The sequence below is a fragment of the Somniosus microcephalus genome, chromosome 16, assembly GCF_052327205.1.
Source record: "Somniosus microcephalus isolate GS21.2 chromosome 16, FLI_Smic_1.0, whole genome shotgun sequence".
Taxonomy (NCBI): Eukaryota; Metazoa; Chordata; class Chondrichthyes; order Squaliformes; family Somniosidae; genus Somniosus; species Somniosus microcephalus.
Genome location: NC_141002.1, coordinates 45092577 through 45109508, shown reverse-complemented (window position 1 = coordinate 45109508; position 16932 = coordinate 45092577). Strand labels below are relative to the sequence as shown.

At 44.5% G+C, this 16932-nt stretch overlaps 1 protein-coding gene across 14 annotated transcripts in view; it reads left to right on the top strand.

Annotated features, from left to right (window-relative positions):
* Window positions 1-16932, top strand: part of LOC147106116 (voltage-dependent calcium channel subunit alpha-2/delta-4-like) — an 888222-nt gene that overhangs the window by 733626 nt on the left and 137664 nt on the right. For 9 of the 14 annotated variants that reach the window (XR_015081361.1, XM_086008903.1, XM_086008902.1 and 6 more), the window contains 2 exons: window positions 13271-13341; window positions 15460-15535. Coding sequence is in view for 10 of the 14 variants with exons in the window: in XM_086008903.1 (XP_085865029.1) it covers window positions 13271-13341; window positions 15460-15535 (147 nt within the window). In the remaining 4 variants the exon portion in view is untranslated. Of the gene's footprint in view, window positions 1-11070; window positions 11118-13270; window positions 13342-15459; window positions 15536-16932 lie in introns of those variants that run through there. The other 5 variants (XM_086008907.1, XR_015081362.1, XR_015081363.1 and 2 more) reach the window with 5 other exon arrangements.

Genomic DNA, 16932 nt, shown 5'->3' with positions numbered 1-16932 from the left:
TTTGTTTTTTTGAGGAAAGGGGTGATGACAGCAGATTTGAGGGAGAGGGGGACAGTACCTAAGGAGAGAGAACCGTTAACAACGTCAGCTAACATGGGAGCCAGAAAAGGAAGTTGGGTGTGTAAGGTGTTTGGTTTCCTCGTCCTTACAAGGGTTCTTTGACTCTGGGTTTTACAGGAACAAAATGGTAGATGACACAAAGGTTTAGGTTCAACCCAAAACTATTAGTTTATTAAAACCAACAAAACACAAACAAAACCCTGTTGAGATTTGGCTGAAACTTACAATCACCCATACGGCTGGTCGTTACCGTTGTGGATTGTAGGCCTGAACCGGAGATGACCTGTCCCCATCCTCCTTTATCTGACTGTAGCTGCCTACACAGCGCAAACCCCTTGTAGAGTTGACTGATACTTACAATCACCCGTCCGGCTGGTCGTGGCCAACGTCGATTGCAGGCTGGGAGCTGGAGATGAATGTCTTCCCTTCCTTCTTACACCTGGCAGTTGCTTTAGTCAGAGCTAGCTTCCGAGTGAGAGAGCTTCCCATAGAGAGCTTCCGAGCGAAAGAGAGAGAGAGCTGTGGTGTGGACCCTTCTTATAGTTCTTTTAGTCACCTGGCCCCATGCTGGGCCTCCCCCAACCAGTTTCGGTTGTCGGTTTGCTGAACTGTCCGACATTCACACCTCATCAACCTGTAATTCAATCACCGGAGGTGTACAGAGTTATGAGATCGAAGAAATCTCCTTATCTCCTCTCCCGCTTTCTGTAACACATATTCAATGTGATTTCCATTACTGTTGATGGGCGGTTGGCTGATTGTCTGCTCGGGACTTGTGTATCTTCCATTCATGGAAGTCGATCATGACCCCCATTGTTTCAGTTAAACTCAGAGCATTGTCCAGATGTTCATTTTTCCCATCAAAACCAATCATGATTCAAGGCCTCACAGTTCAATGTCAATGTCCTTTTCAGCGTTAATCATGAGTCAAAGTTTCATTGTCCAGTATCAATGTGTTCTCCAAGAACTGCAGACTTTGATGACTGGCACCTTTTCTGTGCCTCGAAGTTTAACCGTTTCATGCCCTTACCACTGGGCCAAACAGGCTTTCAGCATTTTGACAGGGTTTTTTTGAAATTTACAGGTGGTCAGCAGTTTGGTGGGAATAGGGTCAAGGGACCAGTAGGTGGGTCTCATGGACAAGATGAGCGCAGAGAGGTCATGAGGGGAGATCAGAGAGAAACTAGAGAAAGATGTGTGTTCAGAGCTAGGGCAGGGGGAAACCTTAGAGGGAGTTTGGCCCAATGGGTTTTGTAGTGTATGTAACTGTTCTACCTTTAAGAGAACTATTGTATGTAACCGTCCGCCTTTAAGAGAACTATTTTAGGTGTGGCACTACTTTATCCTGGCTGCTGTATACTGTAATACCGACGGTGACCACACCGGTATATAAGTGCTGTGGCAGAATTTATTGGGCAGATTCGCCCTGACCTTCGAATAGTAAAGTCCTGTTTAAGTTACTCTTGTAGTCTGTGTATTACTTCGCTATATAACCCACAGACTTTACAGGTTTGGGGACGGAAGGGGAGTGACAGAGGCAGCTGAACGGATGGTCTCAATCTTAGAGACAAAGAAATCCATGAGCTCCTCACACTTGTTATCGGAGATGAGGGTGGAGGAGACAGGGGACAGGGGTTTAAGAAGATGGTTAGCAGTAGAGAATAGGAGCTATGGTTTATCTTTGCATTCCAGAATGATTCTGAAATAGTGAGCAATTTTGGCAATGAGAGCAGGACCCGATAATGCCTTACGTGGTCCAGCCAGATCTGACGGTGAATGACTAAACCAGTTGTCCGCCATATCCGTTCAAGTCTGCATCTCTTGGACTTAAGGGAGCGAAGATGAGAGCCATACCAGGGGGAACAGCCAGGGTGAGAGAGGGTAATTGTTTTAGTAGGGACTAGGGCATCGAAGGTGGTGGTGAGGATGTGGTTGAGCAGATCGGTAGCTGCAGAAATGTCATGGTGAATGGAGGGCCAACAGCTGGACAGTTGGGAGTTGAAGCATTGACAGTTGAAGCACTGCTTGCCCATATAAAAGCTTCTCACTTCAGAGCTTGGATTTTTAAAACTATTTGACAAATTTTTGATGATTTGGAATTTGCTGCCCTGCTTGACTTTTCATACTGTTGTTTCCATATTGATTTTGCTGTACTTGTTATAAATATTCCTGCTGATTTTTTGTAATACAGAACCACAAACCTGTAGCAACATATGTAAGAACAACATTATTGCTGGCAGCGTCTGCAAATCTGTGCTCCAACCACGGTACTGCGGCCGCAAACGAGACTCCAGGACGGTGTGTTGCCTCCCTGGTGCAAGGGTCAAAGATGTCTCAGAGCGGCTGCAGAACATCTTGGAAGGGGCGGGTGAACAGCCAGTTGTCGTGGTACATATAGGTACCAACGATATAGGTAAAAAGCGGGATGAGGTCCTAAAAGCGGAATATAGGGAGTTAGGAGGTAAATTAAAAAATAGGACCTCAAAGGTAGTAATCTCAGAATTGCTACCAGTGCCACGTGCTAGTCAGAGTAGAAATAGAAGGATATTTCTGATGAATACGTGGCTAGAGGAATGGTGCAAGGGGGAGGGATTCAAATTCCTGGGACATTGGAACCGGTTCTGGGGGAGGTGGGACCAGTTCAAACCGGACGGTTTGCACCTGGGCAGGGCCGGGACCGATATCCTAGGGGGAGTGTTTGCTAGTGCTCTGGGGGAGGGTTTAAACTAAAATGGCAGGGGGTTGTGAACCTGAGCAAGGGGACAGAGGAAAGGGAAACAAGGATAAAAGCAAAAGATAGGAAGGAGAAAAACAAAAGTGGCAGTCAGAGAAATCAATGGTTTAAATCAAACATGGCCACAGTAAATAATAATTCTAATAGGTCTAAGAGCATTCAAAAAACAAGCCTGAAGGCTTTGTGTCTTAATGCGAGGAGCATTCGTAATAAGGTGGATGAATTAGCTGCGCAAATAGAGGTAAACGATTATGATTTGATTGGGATTACGGAAATATGGCTCCAGGGTGGCCAAGGCTGGGAACTCAACATCCAGGGGTATTCAATATTCAGGAAAGATAGGCAAAAAGGAAAGGGAGGTGGGGTAGCATTGCTGGTTAAAGAAGGGATTAACACAATTGTAAGGAAGGATATTAGCTCTGATGATGTGGAATCTGTATGGGTAGAACTGAGAAATACCAAGGAGCAGAAAACGTTAGTGGGATTGGTATATAGACCTCCAAACAGTAATGCGGAGGTTGGGGACGGCATTAAAAGGGAAATTAGAGAAGCGTGCAGTAAGGGCACAGCAGTCATCATGGGTGACTTTAATCTACATATAGATTGGGCTAACCAAATTAGTAATAATACTGTGGAGGAGGAATTCCTGGAGTATTTAAGGGATGGTTTCCTGGACCAATATGTCAAGGAACCAACCAGAGATCAGGCCATCTTAGACTGGGTATTATGTAACGAGAAAGGATTAATTAGCAATCTTGTTGGGTCCCCTTGGGTCGGAGCGATCATAATATGATCGAATTCTTCATTAAGATGGAGAATGAAGTAGTCGACTCAGAGACTAGGGTCCTAAATTTAAATAAAGGAAACTACGATGGTCTGAGGCGCGAGTTGGGTAGGATTGATTGGGGAATGTCACTCAAAGGGTTGATGGTGGATAGGCAATGGCAAACATTCAAAGACCGCATGGATGAACTACAGAATTTGTTCATCCCAGTTTGGCATAAAAATAAAACAAAAAAGGTGACTCAACCGTGGCTAACAAGGGAAATTAGGGATAGCATAAGATCCAAGGAGAGGACATATAAATTGGCCAGAAAAAGCAGCAAACCTGAGGATTGGGAGCAGTTTAGGATTCAACAAAGGAGGACACAGGGATTAATTAAGAAAGGGAAAATAGAATATGAGAGTAAACTTGCAGGGAACATAAAAACTGACTGTAAAAGCTTTTATAGGTATGTGAAGAGAAAAAGATTGCTCAAGTCAAGCGTAGGTCCCTTGCAGTCAGAATCAGAGGAATTTATAATGGGGAACAAAGAAATGGCTGACCAATTAAATACATATTTTGGTTCTGTCTTTACAAAGGAGGACACAAATAACTTCCCAGAGATGTCGGGGAACATAGGGTCTGATGAAAGGGAGGAACTGAAAGAAATCATTATTTGTAAGGAAATGGTGTTAGGGAACTTGATGGGATTGAAGGCCAATAAATCCCCAGGGCCTGATAATCTACATCCTAGGGTACTTAAGGAAGTGGCCCTAGAAATAGTTGATGCTTTGCTGATCATCTTCCAGCATTCGATGGAATCTAGAACAGTACCCATGGATTGGAGGGTACCTAATGATACCCCACTATTCAAAAAAGGTGGTAGAGAGAAAACGGGGAATTACAGACCGGTAAGCCTGACGTCGGTAGTGGCGAAAATGCTAGAGTCCATTATAAAAGATGTACAGGTAGACTACCCTTTATCCGGACTTCCGAAAACCGAAACCCTCTAAAAACCGAAGGTTTTTTCGTTCAGCGTAAGTCGTGCGTACGAACGAAAAAACCTTCGGTTTTTAGAGGGTTCCGGTTTCGGAAGTTCGGATAAAGGGTAAGTCGTGCGCACGACCCCCCGCCGACCCCCCCGCGGACCCCGCCGGCCCCGACAACTGCCGACCCCGCCAGCCCCGACAACCGCCGACCCCCCCGCGGACCCCGCCGGCCCCGACAACCGCCGACCCCGCCAGCCCCGACAACCGCCGACCCCCCCGCGGACCCCGCCGGCCCCGACAACCGCCAACCCCGACAACCGCCGACCCCGCCAGCCCCGACAACCGCCGACCCCCCCGCGGACCCCGCCGGCCCCGACAACCGCCAACCCCGACAACCGCCGACCCCGCCAGCACCGACAACCGCCGACCCCCCCGTGGACCCCGCCGGCCCCGACAACCGCCGACCCCGCCAGCCCCGACAACCGCCGATCCCCCCCGCCGACCCCCCCGGCCCCGACAACCGCCGACCCCCCCGCGGACCCCACCGGCCCCGACAACCGCCGATCCCCCCCGCCGACCCCCCCGCGGACCCCGCCGGCCCCGACAACCGCCGACCCCCCCCCGCGTACCCTGCCGGCCCTGACCCCCGCCGACCCCGACTGACTTACGCTGAGCGTCAGCGTAAGTCGTGCGCACGACCCCCCGCCGACCCCCCCCCGCGGACCCCCGCCGACCCCCCCGCGGACCCCTGCCGACCCACCTTCCGAAATCCGAAATTCTCCTTTATCCGAAACTCGGCTGGTCCCGAGGTTTTTGGATAAAGGATAGTCTACCTGTAATAGCAGAGCACTTGGAAAACAGTGACAGGATCGGACAAAGTCAACATGGATTTACAAAAAGTAAATCGTGCTTGACTAACCTACATCTTGAGTATTGTGTGCAGTTTTGGTCGCCTTATCTGAGGAAGGATATTCTTGCCATGGAAGGAGTTCAGCAAAGATTCACCAGGCTGATACCTGGGATGGCAGGAATGACGTATGAGGAGAGATTGGGTCGATTGGGCTTGTACTCGCTGGAGTTTAGAAGAATGAGAGGGTATCTCATTGAAACATATAAAATTCTGGCAGGACTGGACAGACTAGATGCAGGGAGGATATTGCCAATGGTCGGGGAATCCAGAACCAGGGGTCAGGCCTTTTAGGACAGAAATGAGGAGGAATTTCTTCACCCAGAGAGTGGTGAACCTGTGGAATTCTCTACCACAGAAGGCAGTAGAGGCCAATTCATTAAATATATTCAAGAAGGAGTTGGATATATTTCTTAAGGCTAAAGGGATCAAGGGGTATGGGGAGAAAGCAGGTACCGGGTACTGAACTTGGATGATCAGCCATGATCGCATTGAATGGCGGAGCAGGCTCGAGGGGCCGAATGGCCTACTCCTGCTCCTATCTTCTATGTTTCTATGTTTCTATGTTTACTGGAATTTTTTGAGGATGTAACTGGTAAAATAGATAAGGGAGAACCAGTGGATGTGGTGTATTTGGACTTTCAGAAGGCTTTTGATAAGGTCCCGCATAAGAGATTAGCATGGCACATGGGATTGGGGGCAAGGTATTGACTTGCATAGAGAACTGGTTGGCAGACAGAAAGCAAAGAGCTGGAATAAACGGGTCTTTTTCCGAGTGGCAAGCAGTGACTAGTGGGGTACCGCAGGGATCGGTCCTTGGGCCCCAGCTATTCACAATATATATTAATGATCTAGACAAGGGAACTAGATGTAACATCTCCAAATTTGCAGACGACACAAAGCTGGGTGGGCGTGTGTGCTGCGAGGAAGATGCCGAGAAACTCCAGGATGATTTGGACAGGTTGGGTGATTGGGCAAAAGCATGGCAGATGCAATATAACGTGGATAAATGTGAGGTTATCCACTTTGGAGGCAAAAACAGGAAGGCAGATTATTATCTGAATGGCAATAGATTGGGAGAAGGGGAAGTGCAATGAGACCTGGGTGTCCTTGTGCACCAGTCGCTGAAGGTAAGCATGCAGGTGCAGCAGGCGGTTAAGAAGGCAAATGGCATGTTGGCCTTCGTAGCGAGAGGGTTTGAGTACAGGAACAAGGATGTCTTGCTGCAGTTGTACAGGGCCTTGGTGAGACCACATCTTGAGTATTGTGTGCAGTTTTGGTCGCCTTATCTGAGGAAGGATGTTCTTGCCATGGAAGGAGTTCAGCAAAGATTCACCAGGCTGATACCTGGGATGGCAGGAATGACGTATGAGGAGAGATTGGGTCGATTGGGCTTGTACTCGCTGGAGTTTAGAAGAATGAGAGGGGATCTCATTGAAACTTATAAAATTCTGACAGGACTGGACAGACTAGATGCAGGAAGAATGTTCCTGATGGTCGGGGAGTCCAGAACCCGGGGTCACAGTCTAAGGATAAGGGGTAGGCCATTTAGGACAGAAATGAGGAGGAATTTTTTCACCCAGAGAGTGGTGAACCTGTGGAATTCTCTACCACAGAAGGCAGTAGAGGCCAATACATTAAATATATTCAAGAAGGAGTTGGATATATTTCTTAAGGCTAAAGGGATCAAGGGGTATGGGGAGAAAGCAGGGACCGGGTACTGAATTTGGATGATCAGCCATGATCGCATTGAATGGCGGAGCAGGCTCAAGGGGCCGAATGGCCTACTCCTGCTCCTATCTTCTATGTTTCTATGTTTCTAAGTACTCAGCATGCAAATTCTATTGGGCCTGGCAGTGCCATTTATGGACTTAGGAGCAGGAAGAAAAGTTTAGGCAGAAGAAAGGCAGATGTTCCCACACCACAGGCCTCTGGCGCTCACTTCAGGAACCCAGTGTTGCAACCCAGACCTCATACAACCATCTTCTTCCCAGCCATCAGCCACAACAATTAACAGCAAAAGATAGTAGCAGCGGCCCTTTAAGAACTGCTGCATTCTGTAGCCCCACCCATCTGCTAGCATTGAGCTCCCTCTGCGTGTGAAAAATATGTAGGGAGCATATTACTGTACTATAATTTAAATGAGCTGATATGACTCTTCCAGTGAGTGTGTGCTGGCATGCACCGCAGTCTTGGCCATTTCTTCAGGATCGGAGAAACCTCCCATGTAGTGTTCAAAATCATGATAAAACTCTACAGGGACAAGTACAAAAATAAAAGTAACTAGATTTTCTGTCTCAGATTTGATTTGATCTTCCTGACACTGTATCCTGCCCAGCTGTTTTATTCTTTCAATATTTTTAACAAGTTGTATGTGTGTACTTAGAGCTTGAACACATGTAACATTGCAATACATAAAGGTTATGTAAATACCAAGAGTAATCTTTGCTTGATCCTAAATAAATATAAAGGGAGTCAAATTCAGGATGTAACAGTGTTAGGTTATCTGTTATATATCAGTACACAGAAACAATCTCATCTAACTTGTCATACTACAGTTCTACCTAAAATCTTACTGTACTATAGCACTGAATTCATGTACATGGGATGTATGATTGAATTATCTTGGGTGAGCATTGGATGGATCTCCAATTAACACTGCCCTGTTACCTGTTGACAACTAGCAATAACAGATTAATCATTGCTCCATTCCCAATCGCTTTATGCTGGGATCACTCCTAAGTATGTGACTTGTACATCTAGATTCCTGCTTATGTCCACCTTGTGTGCAATATCATCCATTTCAGTCCAGGAGATCCTACCAGTGGTTGAGCTGGTATAATCTGCTTCAGTGGGTAAGTGCAGATGTTGATGTTTTAAACAGCATCAAAGTCTAGGGCAAAGTTTGTTACTGTGACCTTTTATGTAGGCATCCTCCTGTCCTAAAGTGTGTCACTTTTGATTTTGGGATGGCTGTTCCCAGGTGACTAATCCTAGAAATGTCCTGTTTCTATTGTAAAAAGACTTCGGCCAGCAGTGCTGCAGCAATATGCTGATGATCTTCCACAGTGCTGAGCTAGTAATTTCAAACATATCATTGGGGAAAAGAACAGCACAGAGGACAGGAGCAAAAGAGATAAAAAATCAGAGGGAAAGTCAACATGGAGAGCAGTGGAGGATCTCCTAGTAACTGGTTTCCGAGCAGCATTGGCAAAGGCCTGGAAGCAAGTCACCAGCCACACTTTTGCCTGGATATAGGGTATGAGGCCCAACTTGGGAAAGGAGAAAATCATTTAGAAAGGGAGGGTTAATCTCACAAACAATTACATTTTGTTGTGCTTTGTATTATGAATTGAAGTAGAGTGGGCTGTGGAGTGTCTGAATATACTGTCCTTTCATCAGTACCATCAGGATTCAAATCCAGATAGATAGGATGAATGTTTTCTTTTTCTCTCTTTTGACTGTAACACTACTAAATAAAATGGGTTTGGGACAGGCACAACCAGCTGCAATGAGCTCAAGTCCGTAGCGCAAAATTGTCCATAATTCAATCATAATTGCCACCGACTTGACAATTCCACTTAGAGAGACTGTATGGATGGCTGGTGTGCGAATTGGAAATCTCCAATTAGAGTATTATTCTGATCTTGGCTATCAAAGCACATTGTGAAGGAAGAATGAAAGGAACTTTACTCTGTACCTAACGCATGATCCACCTAAGTTGTGAGTGCTTAAAATAGAAACAAAAAAGCTGGAAATACTCTTCTCCTCTCTGCTCTCTCTGCTCTCAGGCAGAATCTGTGGAAAAACAGAAGTCAACATTTCAGGTCTTAGATTCTTCCTCAAGACTGGAAGATATTACAGATGAACAGCATTTAAAAGGAACAGAACAAGGGAAAGGAGGAAGGAGAAAAAACTTGCACAGAATAACCTGTGAAGTGCTTGGATGGAGAACAGGATATGTTTAAATGGCAGAAGTGATATTAGCATGAGTTAAAGGAGGCATAATAAAAGAAATAAAAGATGTATGCAAGACACGTATGTGAGTAGCTAAAGGAGGATAGGCAGAAAGAGAAATATGAAGAACTGGCAAGGTGGATTAGGCTCCAGTGGCCCAGGAGTCTGGTGGAAGAAATAAAGCAAGTCCCCAGCCTCAAGTGCCAACCTGCTCCCTCCTCAGCACCAAAAATGGCACACACCCATCCTACATTACCAGTATCTACTGCCAGAGGGAAAATGGGAGCTGTGGTTAAGGTCTAATGCTGTTGAAGTCAACGTTAAGGCCAGAGGGCTACTAAATGCTGAGTAGAAAGATGAGGTGCTGTTCTTCAAGCTTACGTTGAGCTTCATTGGAACAGTGTAGAAGGCCAAAGACAGAGGTCAGAGTGGGAGCAAGATGGAAAATTGAAATGGCAATCTACAGAGATTTGAGGATCGCACCGGCAGACAGAGCGGAGGTGTTCAGCATAGTGATCACCCAATCTGTGTTTGGTTTCCACAATGTAGAGGAGACCACACCATGAGCAGTGAATACAGAATACTAGATTGGAGGAACTACATGTAAATTTCTGTCTCACACTGAAGGAGTGTTTAGGGCCCTGATGATGTGGGAGGAGATGAATGGACAAGTGTTGCATCTTCTGCGCTTGCATGGGAAGATGCCAGAGGAAGGAGAGCAGGTGTTAGGGGTGATGGAAGAGTGAACGTGGATATCACGGAGGGAATCATTCCTTTGGAATGCTGAGAAGGGAGGGGAGGACAAGATATATTTGGTGGTGGGATTGCGTTGGAGATGGCAGAAATGGCGGTAGATGATTTATCGAATGCAGAGGCTAATGGGATGGAAGTTGAGAACTAGGGGGACCTTATTATGATTCTGAGAGGGAGGAGTAGGAATGAGGGTAGAAGCAAGGGAAATGGAATGGACTTGGTCCAAGGCCCTGTCAACCACAGTGGAGGGGAATCCTTGGCTGAGGAAAAAGGAGGATATTTAGGAAGCTCTGGTGTGAAAGGTAGAATTATCAGAGCAGATGCAGCGGAGATGGAGAAACTAGGAGAAGGGAATGGAGTTCTTACAGGAAGTAGGATAGGAAGTTCAAAGTAAGGAGCTTCTATAAAAGTGATCTCCGTTCCTCATGATTATTTTGTTAAATATTGCATTCACTCCAATAAATTCTTATTGGTTTTGTCTGAATGGCTTCTTGGCGTGCTGTTGTTTGGCTGCTGGTGATTGATGTGCACAAGCTATACAAGAACATCTTGTCACTTCTCATCTACTAAGACATCAAGTTATGCAGGCTGTGGTGTCCAAGTAGCTGCCTGAATTTCTCTGGTTTGCTATGAAGAAACATCAGTTTGAGGCCACATTATAAGTGCTTGTTAACATAAGCAAATGTATGAATCACATCCCATGACTGTCAGAACTGTAATACATGGTTTTTTTCTATTCGTTTTAAACCCACTTCTCTATTCCTGTATTATTTTAAATTTAAATAATTTTTTAACGCATCAATAGCAAAGTAATCATTTTAATTTTAGAGAATGAAATATTACCCTTCTCTTCTGTTTGTCAAGTCTGTAATGATTTAGCTTTTATTGATTTCTGTGCTCTTCAAAGTTAGGGATGTCAGTGGTGGGGAATGGAATGCCTTTTCTTTGCTGAGGGTATGTATTCCTATTTTAAAAGTTTTTTCCTCCCTCTCATTCCCTTGCCACCCATTATGCCATCCAATGGGTAAATGGGCAGACCTTCATCTATCTGGAACTTGGGTAAAGCACTGGGAGATGGGCATGAGAGTAGCCTGGGAACAACTCTGATGTTCTCTCTCTCTTCTGTCTCTCTCTCTCTCTCTACCTCCACAACTTCTACCTCTCTCTCCCTCTCTTTCTCTTTCCTCCTCTCTTTCTTCTCCTCCTCTCTTTCTCTCTCCTCCTCTCTCTCTCCCTCACTTTTCCTTTCTCCCTCCCTCTCTATTTCTCTGCCTCTCCCTTTAAAAACATAAGAACATAAGAAACAGGAGCAAGAGTAGGCCATCTGGCTCTTCGAGCCTGCTCCGCCATTCAATAAGATCATGGCTAATCTTCTACCACATCTCCACTTTCCTGCACTATCCCCATATCCCTTGATTCCCATAATATTCAGAAATCTTTGTCTCTCCCTCTCTTGCTTGCCCTCTTTACCCACGGGAAAGACAGAGGTTGATTCAGCAGACCCTATGGAAGCATGACAGAGATAGGCAACTGAGTGGTGTGGGGTATCATGGGCATCAACTAGCATCGTATCATGAAAGAAAAGAAAGACTTACATTTATATAGCGCCTTTCACTTCCACCGGACGTCTCAAAGCGCTTGAAGTACTGTACTACCTACCCAATGCTTTTTCCACCCATTACTAGTGTCAAGCGAGTCAACCAAGTTAGATGCAGATGTAATTTTCAACATAACAAAAACAGATTATCTGGTCATTATCCCATTGCTGTTTGTGGGAGTTTGCTGTGCGCAAATTGGCTGCCGTGTTTCCTACATTACAACAGTGACTCCACTTCAAAAAGTAGTTCATTGGCTGTAAAGAGCTTTGAGACATCCGGTGGTCATGAAAGGCACTATATAAATGCAAGTCTTTCTTTCTTTATAGAACCAACAATTAGCCTTATCCCAATTTCAGGAGAGCATTACCTACTGCAACAATATGATATTCCCATTTCTCAACAGCAATCATGAGTTTGCCAATTTGTGCCACCTGTTGGCAGTTTTGTGCTGTAGATTTGTACCTATTAGGAATTAGGGTCATACTGCCCTAAACTCTGTTTCACTCTACATCGGAGAGGAGACTTTCACCCCACCTGCCTAGGCTGGATTTCAACCTGATTTCAGATACCTAGAATATTCCAGTATATTTGGTTACACTCAAAGCTGAGGTGATAATTCTTCATCCAATCAGAGTTCAGCAAAGCTATTTGGAGAGAATCATGTTGAATTTTTAATAAATAACTTCAACCAGGCACCAGAAATCACTCTAAATTTACATATGGAACACAAGGTGGGTACATAAGACTTAATGTTAAATTAAATGTCGTACAGGTAGTTGGATTTTCCTCTTGACTCATGTTAAAGGCATATGTCATTGGAGGATAAACTTGAGTTGAAGATTTGAATTGATAGAGCCTGGGACTACTGATTAGAGTGGATGGAATTAGGATCAGTTATTAAAAATATGGCATCATGTAACCAGTGGCTTAGTTGATTACATGGTGATGTATTAAATCATACATGCCAGAAGGTCTCCAGTTTAATTCCCAGTCTACGCTGAGTTAGTCAATCTCTGGTGACACATCAATTGGGCATTGCAATTAGTTTTAGCACCCCTAGGCTAGGAAGGGGAATATCATCCAAGATTTTCACTCCTGATCACTCTCAATAACACCACCTAGAAATTGCATTTTTAGATGTTGGATCAGTTCAAGATCTGAATCAGCTGTGATAGCCCCCATGATCAAATAGCCTGCCCACCGTCACTGTCTTGTGGCTCATACATGAAGAGTGGCCACTTGGTGAGATACCGTAGTGTTGCCATCATCCATAGACTTGCACCTCAATGTGAGTCACTGTCCAACTGAGGAGTTGAGAAAAGGAGACAAAATTGGAAAAGAAAATGGCATTAAGATTGTTAATTGCAGTAGGTTGGCCTAGGATTGTTAGTTTGAGAGTAGCAAAGAATCTTTAATAACAATAACTGAGTAAGGGGTTGTTAAGTAGAATAACTGGGTCAGGTATTTGTTAATTGAGCAATTTCCTCATGCATTTCCTTTCTCTTTCAGACAGGGAAGTTTCTGGGAGAAGTGGATGGGTCGGTGATGACACAACTGCTCAACATGCAGATGTTCAATGAGTAAGATATTGCCCACTCACATTCTGTTGTAGTGATCAGGACTTAAATGTGTGCCTGCTGAGGAGTGGGGTTTCACTGGATCTGAGATCTCTTAAAAAATAATTGGCTGGAAGGCAGGGTCGGTGCAGGTGTCTGTACTCTGAGGATAGAAGATGCATTCTTTGGTAAGTTTGCTTTTTCATATTTTTTTTTTCAAATTTTGTGGTCTTCATTGGCATTATTTGAAAAGCATTCCAACTAGGAAAATTCCTTGTGCCTTTTCTGGAATTTTACTCTGTACAGCCACTCTAAAACTCTTACTGGTCCAGATTTTCTGCTTTTGCAGACTGGAATGAATTCCCATACATAGATGCACCCCTGACCCTAGCTGATCTTCTTGCTTGAATCTATCTATGGTAGACTCCTTATTCACTTCTGGGGAGTCTGCTGTTGCATAGCAGTGCCGGTGGCCTAGAGCTGAGCAAAATGGAGAAATAGTTTTATAACATTTTTGTTCTACCACCCTGGCCTGTAGAATCAATCATTCTGCATTTGATTGCATAGGTGTTCACAATTTTACAAATTAAAATTTTTCCCTCATGCTGCCAGAGCAACACTGGACACGAGGGGTGAAGAGACATCGCTGACATCCAGGTTGCTATGGCACGCATGGCAAAAAATATATTGGATGAAGTATTTCTGTCATTTGCATGCGCTTACAGTTCACCCACTCATATCCTAGCCTCACCCCAGTTCCACCAAAAATTTGGTGAGAGAGCAAGAAATCCTGGCCATTTTCTCATATTCTTCCACCAGGTTACAATGATGCTATTTTCAGTTACTTTTTTAAAAAGAGGTCACGAAATTCTACAGGGCCAATTGTGCCTGATTTGCACCCCTCATCCAGGACTTGCAACTTCTAATCCTCTGCAGGGTTAATCCCACCATAATTTGCAGAGTCAGCTCACTTGCATGACCTTTGACAGTTCATTATCAGAATTCTTGTGTAACATGGGAGTAGTGCGTCAGGGAGCTTGGAAATTAGCAGTGCAGGCTTTAAAAAGCCTAGAATGTCTGAAGATTATAGCAGCAGGATAAGGGAGCAGTAGTGATCTTTTTTGCTAGACTGAGGTAACTCGTCAGGTACATGTAATACAGGGCTGGTGTGTGATTTTTGTGGTGCTTGTAAAGCATATGTTCAAATGGAGGACCTGGCAGAGTCACCCAAAGAAGGGAGCAGGACATTGCAAAGAGGCAGAGAAGAAGGGCTCAGAATTTTACAGTGCGTGACCTACATTCAAGAAGCATTTAGATGAGCACTTGAAACGCCATAGTATACAAGGCTACGGACCAAGTGCTGGAAAATGGGATTAAAATAGACAGGGCTTGATGGCCAGCGCAGACATGATGGGCCACTTTCTGTGCTGTATAACTCCATGACTATGACTACAGACTCTCTCCTACTGAAGTACAACTAAGAAGACAGAGAATGTTTGGTGCAATCCATCCAATCACCCACCACCAGCCCATCCCATCCCCCGCCCCACCACCACCACCAGCCCTTTGATACTACTACTACTACTACCCTGATTAATGCAGTTAGGCTTCCTTCTGCATCAAAATTCACCCATCTGCTATTTCCCCAGGAATATTTGGGAGTAATGTTGATGTGGGAATAGAAGTGAACAGCATTTTTAAGTTATTTTATTTTTCCTGATTATTTGCCTTCTTTTACATTTATCCCATCTCCTACAGAGGAGGAAGTAATTTATTGTGGGAATGCAACTATAGACAGAACTATTATAATGGCACCTTTAGAGAGTATCAAACACATGGCACAGTAGTCTAACACAAGTTTAATCTAGATAGACGTTGCTGCTATCTGCCACTAATAACACCCAGGCAGGTTTCACTGTGATCTGCTGTGAGTATAATCTAACAGATTTCACTGAAATCTACCACAAGTCTTGCCTAAATGGGCTTCACTATCAGCAGTCTGTCAGCAGTTCTGCCTAGATAATTATCACAGTGGTCTTTTGCAAGTCTCCAGGTTTCTCTGCAAGTCTTAACAAAATTAGCAACTGTTTTGATTTTGAACTATGTATTAATAAATAAACCTGTCCTTATTTCTAATCTTAGGGTGAAGCTTTATGATTACCAAGCTATGTGCAAAGGATCCACCAATCACCACAGTGGATCACAGCCTATGCTCAGTGTGAGTATCTACTCCATAATAACATTCTGGTGCTCAGTTTAAAACTCTTACTAGTGCTGCATCATGAGACTTGTATGAGTTGTGTCTCACCAGTAGCCAATCAAGATGCAGCAACTGAACATGCAAAATTATCTCTTATTTACCAAAAATCACTACGATCTTAATTAACCAAACTGCCTGCTTGTTCCATCAGAATTAGGGTGGCAGTATAAATGGCTCCCACTCAACCACTAACAATTCTATTTAACAAAACTATTGAGCTGTTTACCCTATGTTGCAAAAAGGATGTCCAATGTGGGTGGGGTTATATACTGATTGACATCAAGAACAGGAGCAATGCATTATGGGCGGTACTCTTCATTCATGGTATCACAGGAGCAGAAATTTATGGTGCCACAGAAGGATGAGTGCTGCACTAAACATAAAGTAGCAACAAACAACTGAAAATCTAGGATAATGGTATTTGCCTTTATAACCTTTTAGATTATGAAGCAACACAGGAGGCTACATTATCCACCCTCTGAACAATGTACGTTGAACTAGGTGGATTGTTTGAATTATAAGTTTTCCGATCTATCCAGAATCATTTTGCATCATCTGTGCTGGCCTCAACTTCTTGTGTTGCATTCAGGCCTCCTAAGAACATAAGAAATAGGAGCAGGAGTAGGACATACAGCCCCTTGAGCCTGCTCTGCCGTTCAATAAGATCATGGCTGAACTCTTACATCAACTCCACTTTCTTGCACTATCCTCACATCCCTTGATTCCCTTAGTGTCCAAAAATCTTTCGATCTCAGTCTTGAATATACTCAACAACTGAGCATCCAGAGCCATTTGGGGAAGAGAATTCCAAGGATTCACAACCTCCTGAGTGAAAAAATTTCTCCTCATCTTAGTCCTAAATGGCTAACCCCTTATCCTAAGACTATGCCCCCTAGTTCTAGACTCTTCAGCCAGGGGAAACAGCCCCTCAGCATCTACCCTGTCAAGCCCTCTAAGAATTTTATACGTTTCAATGAGATCACCTCTCATTCCTCTAAAACTCCAGAGAATATAGGCCCATTCTACTCAATCTCTCCTCAAAGGACAGCCCTCTTATAAGAACATAAGAAATATGAGCAGGAGTAGGCCATTTGGCCCTTTGAGCCTGCTCCGCTATTCAATAAGACTATGGCTGATCTTCGACCACATCTCCACTTTCCTGCACTATCCCCATATCCCTTGATTCCCTTAATATTCAAAAATCTATCGCTCTCTGTCTTGAATATAATCAATGTCTGAGCCTCCACAGACCTCTGGGGTACAGAATTCCAAAGATTCACCACCCTCCGAGTGAAAGAATTTCTACTCATCTCAGTCCTAAATGGCGACCCCTTAATCTGAGACTGTGACCCCTG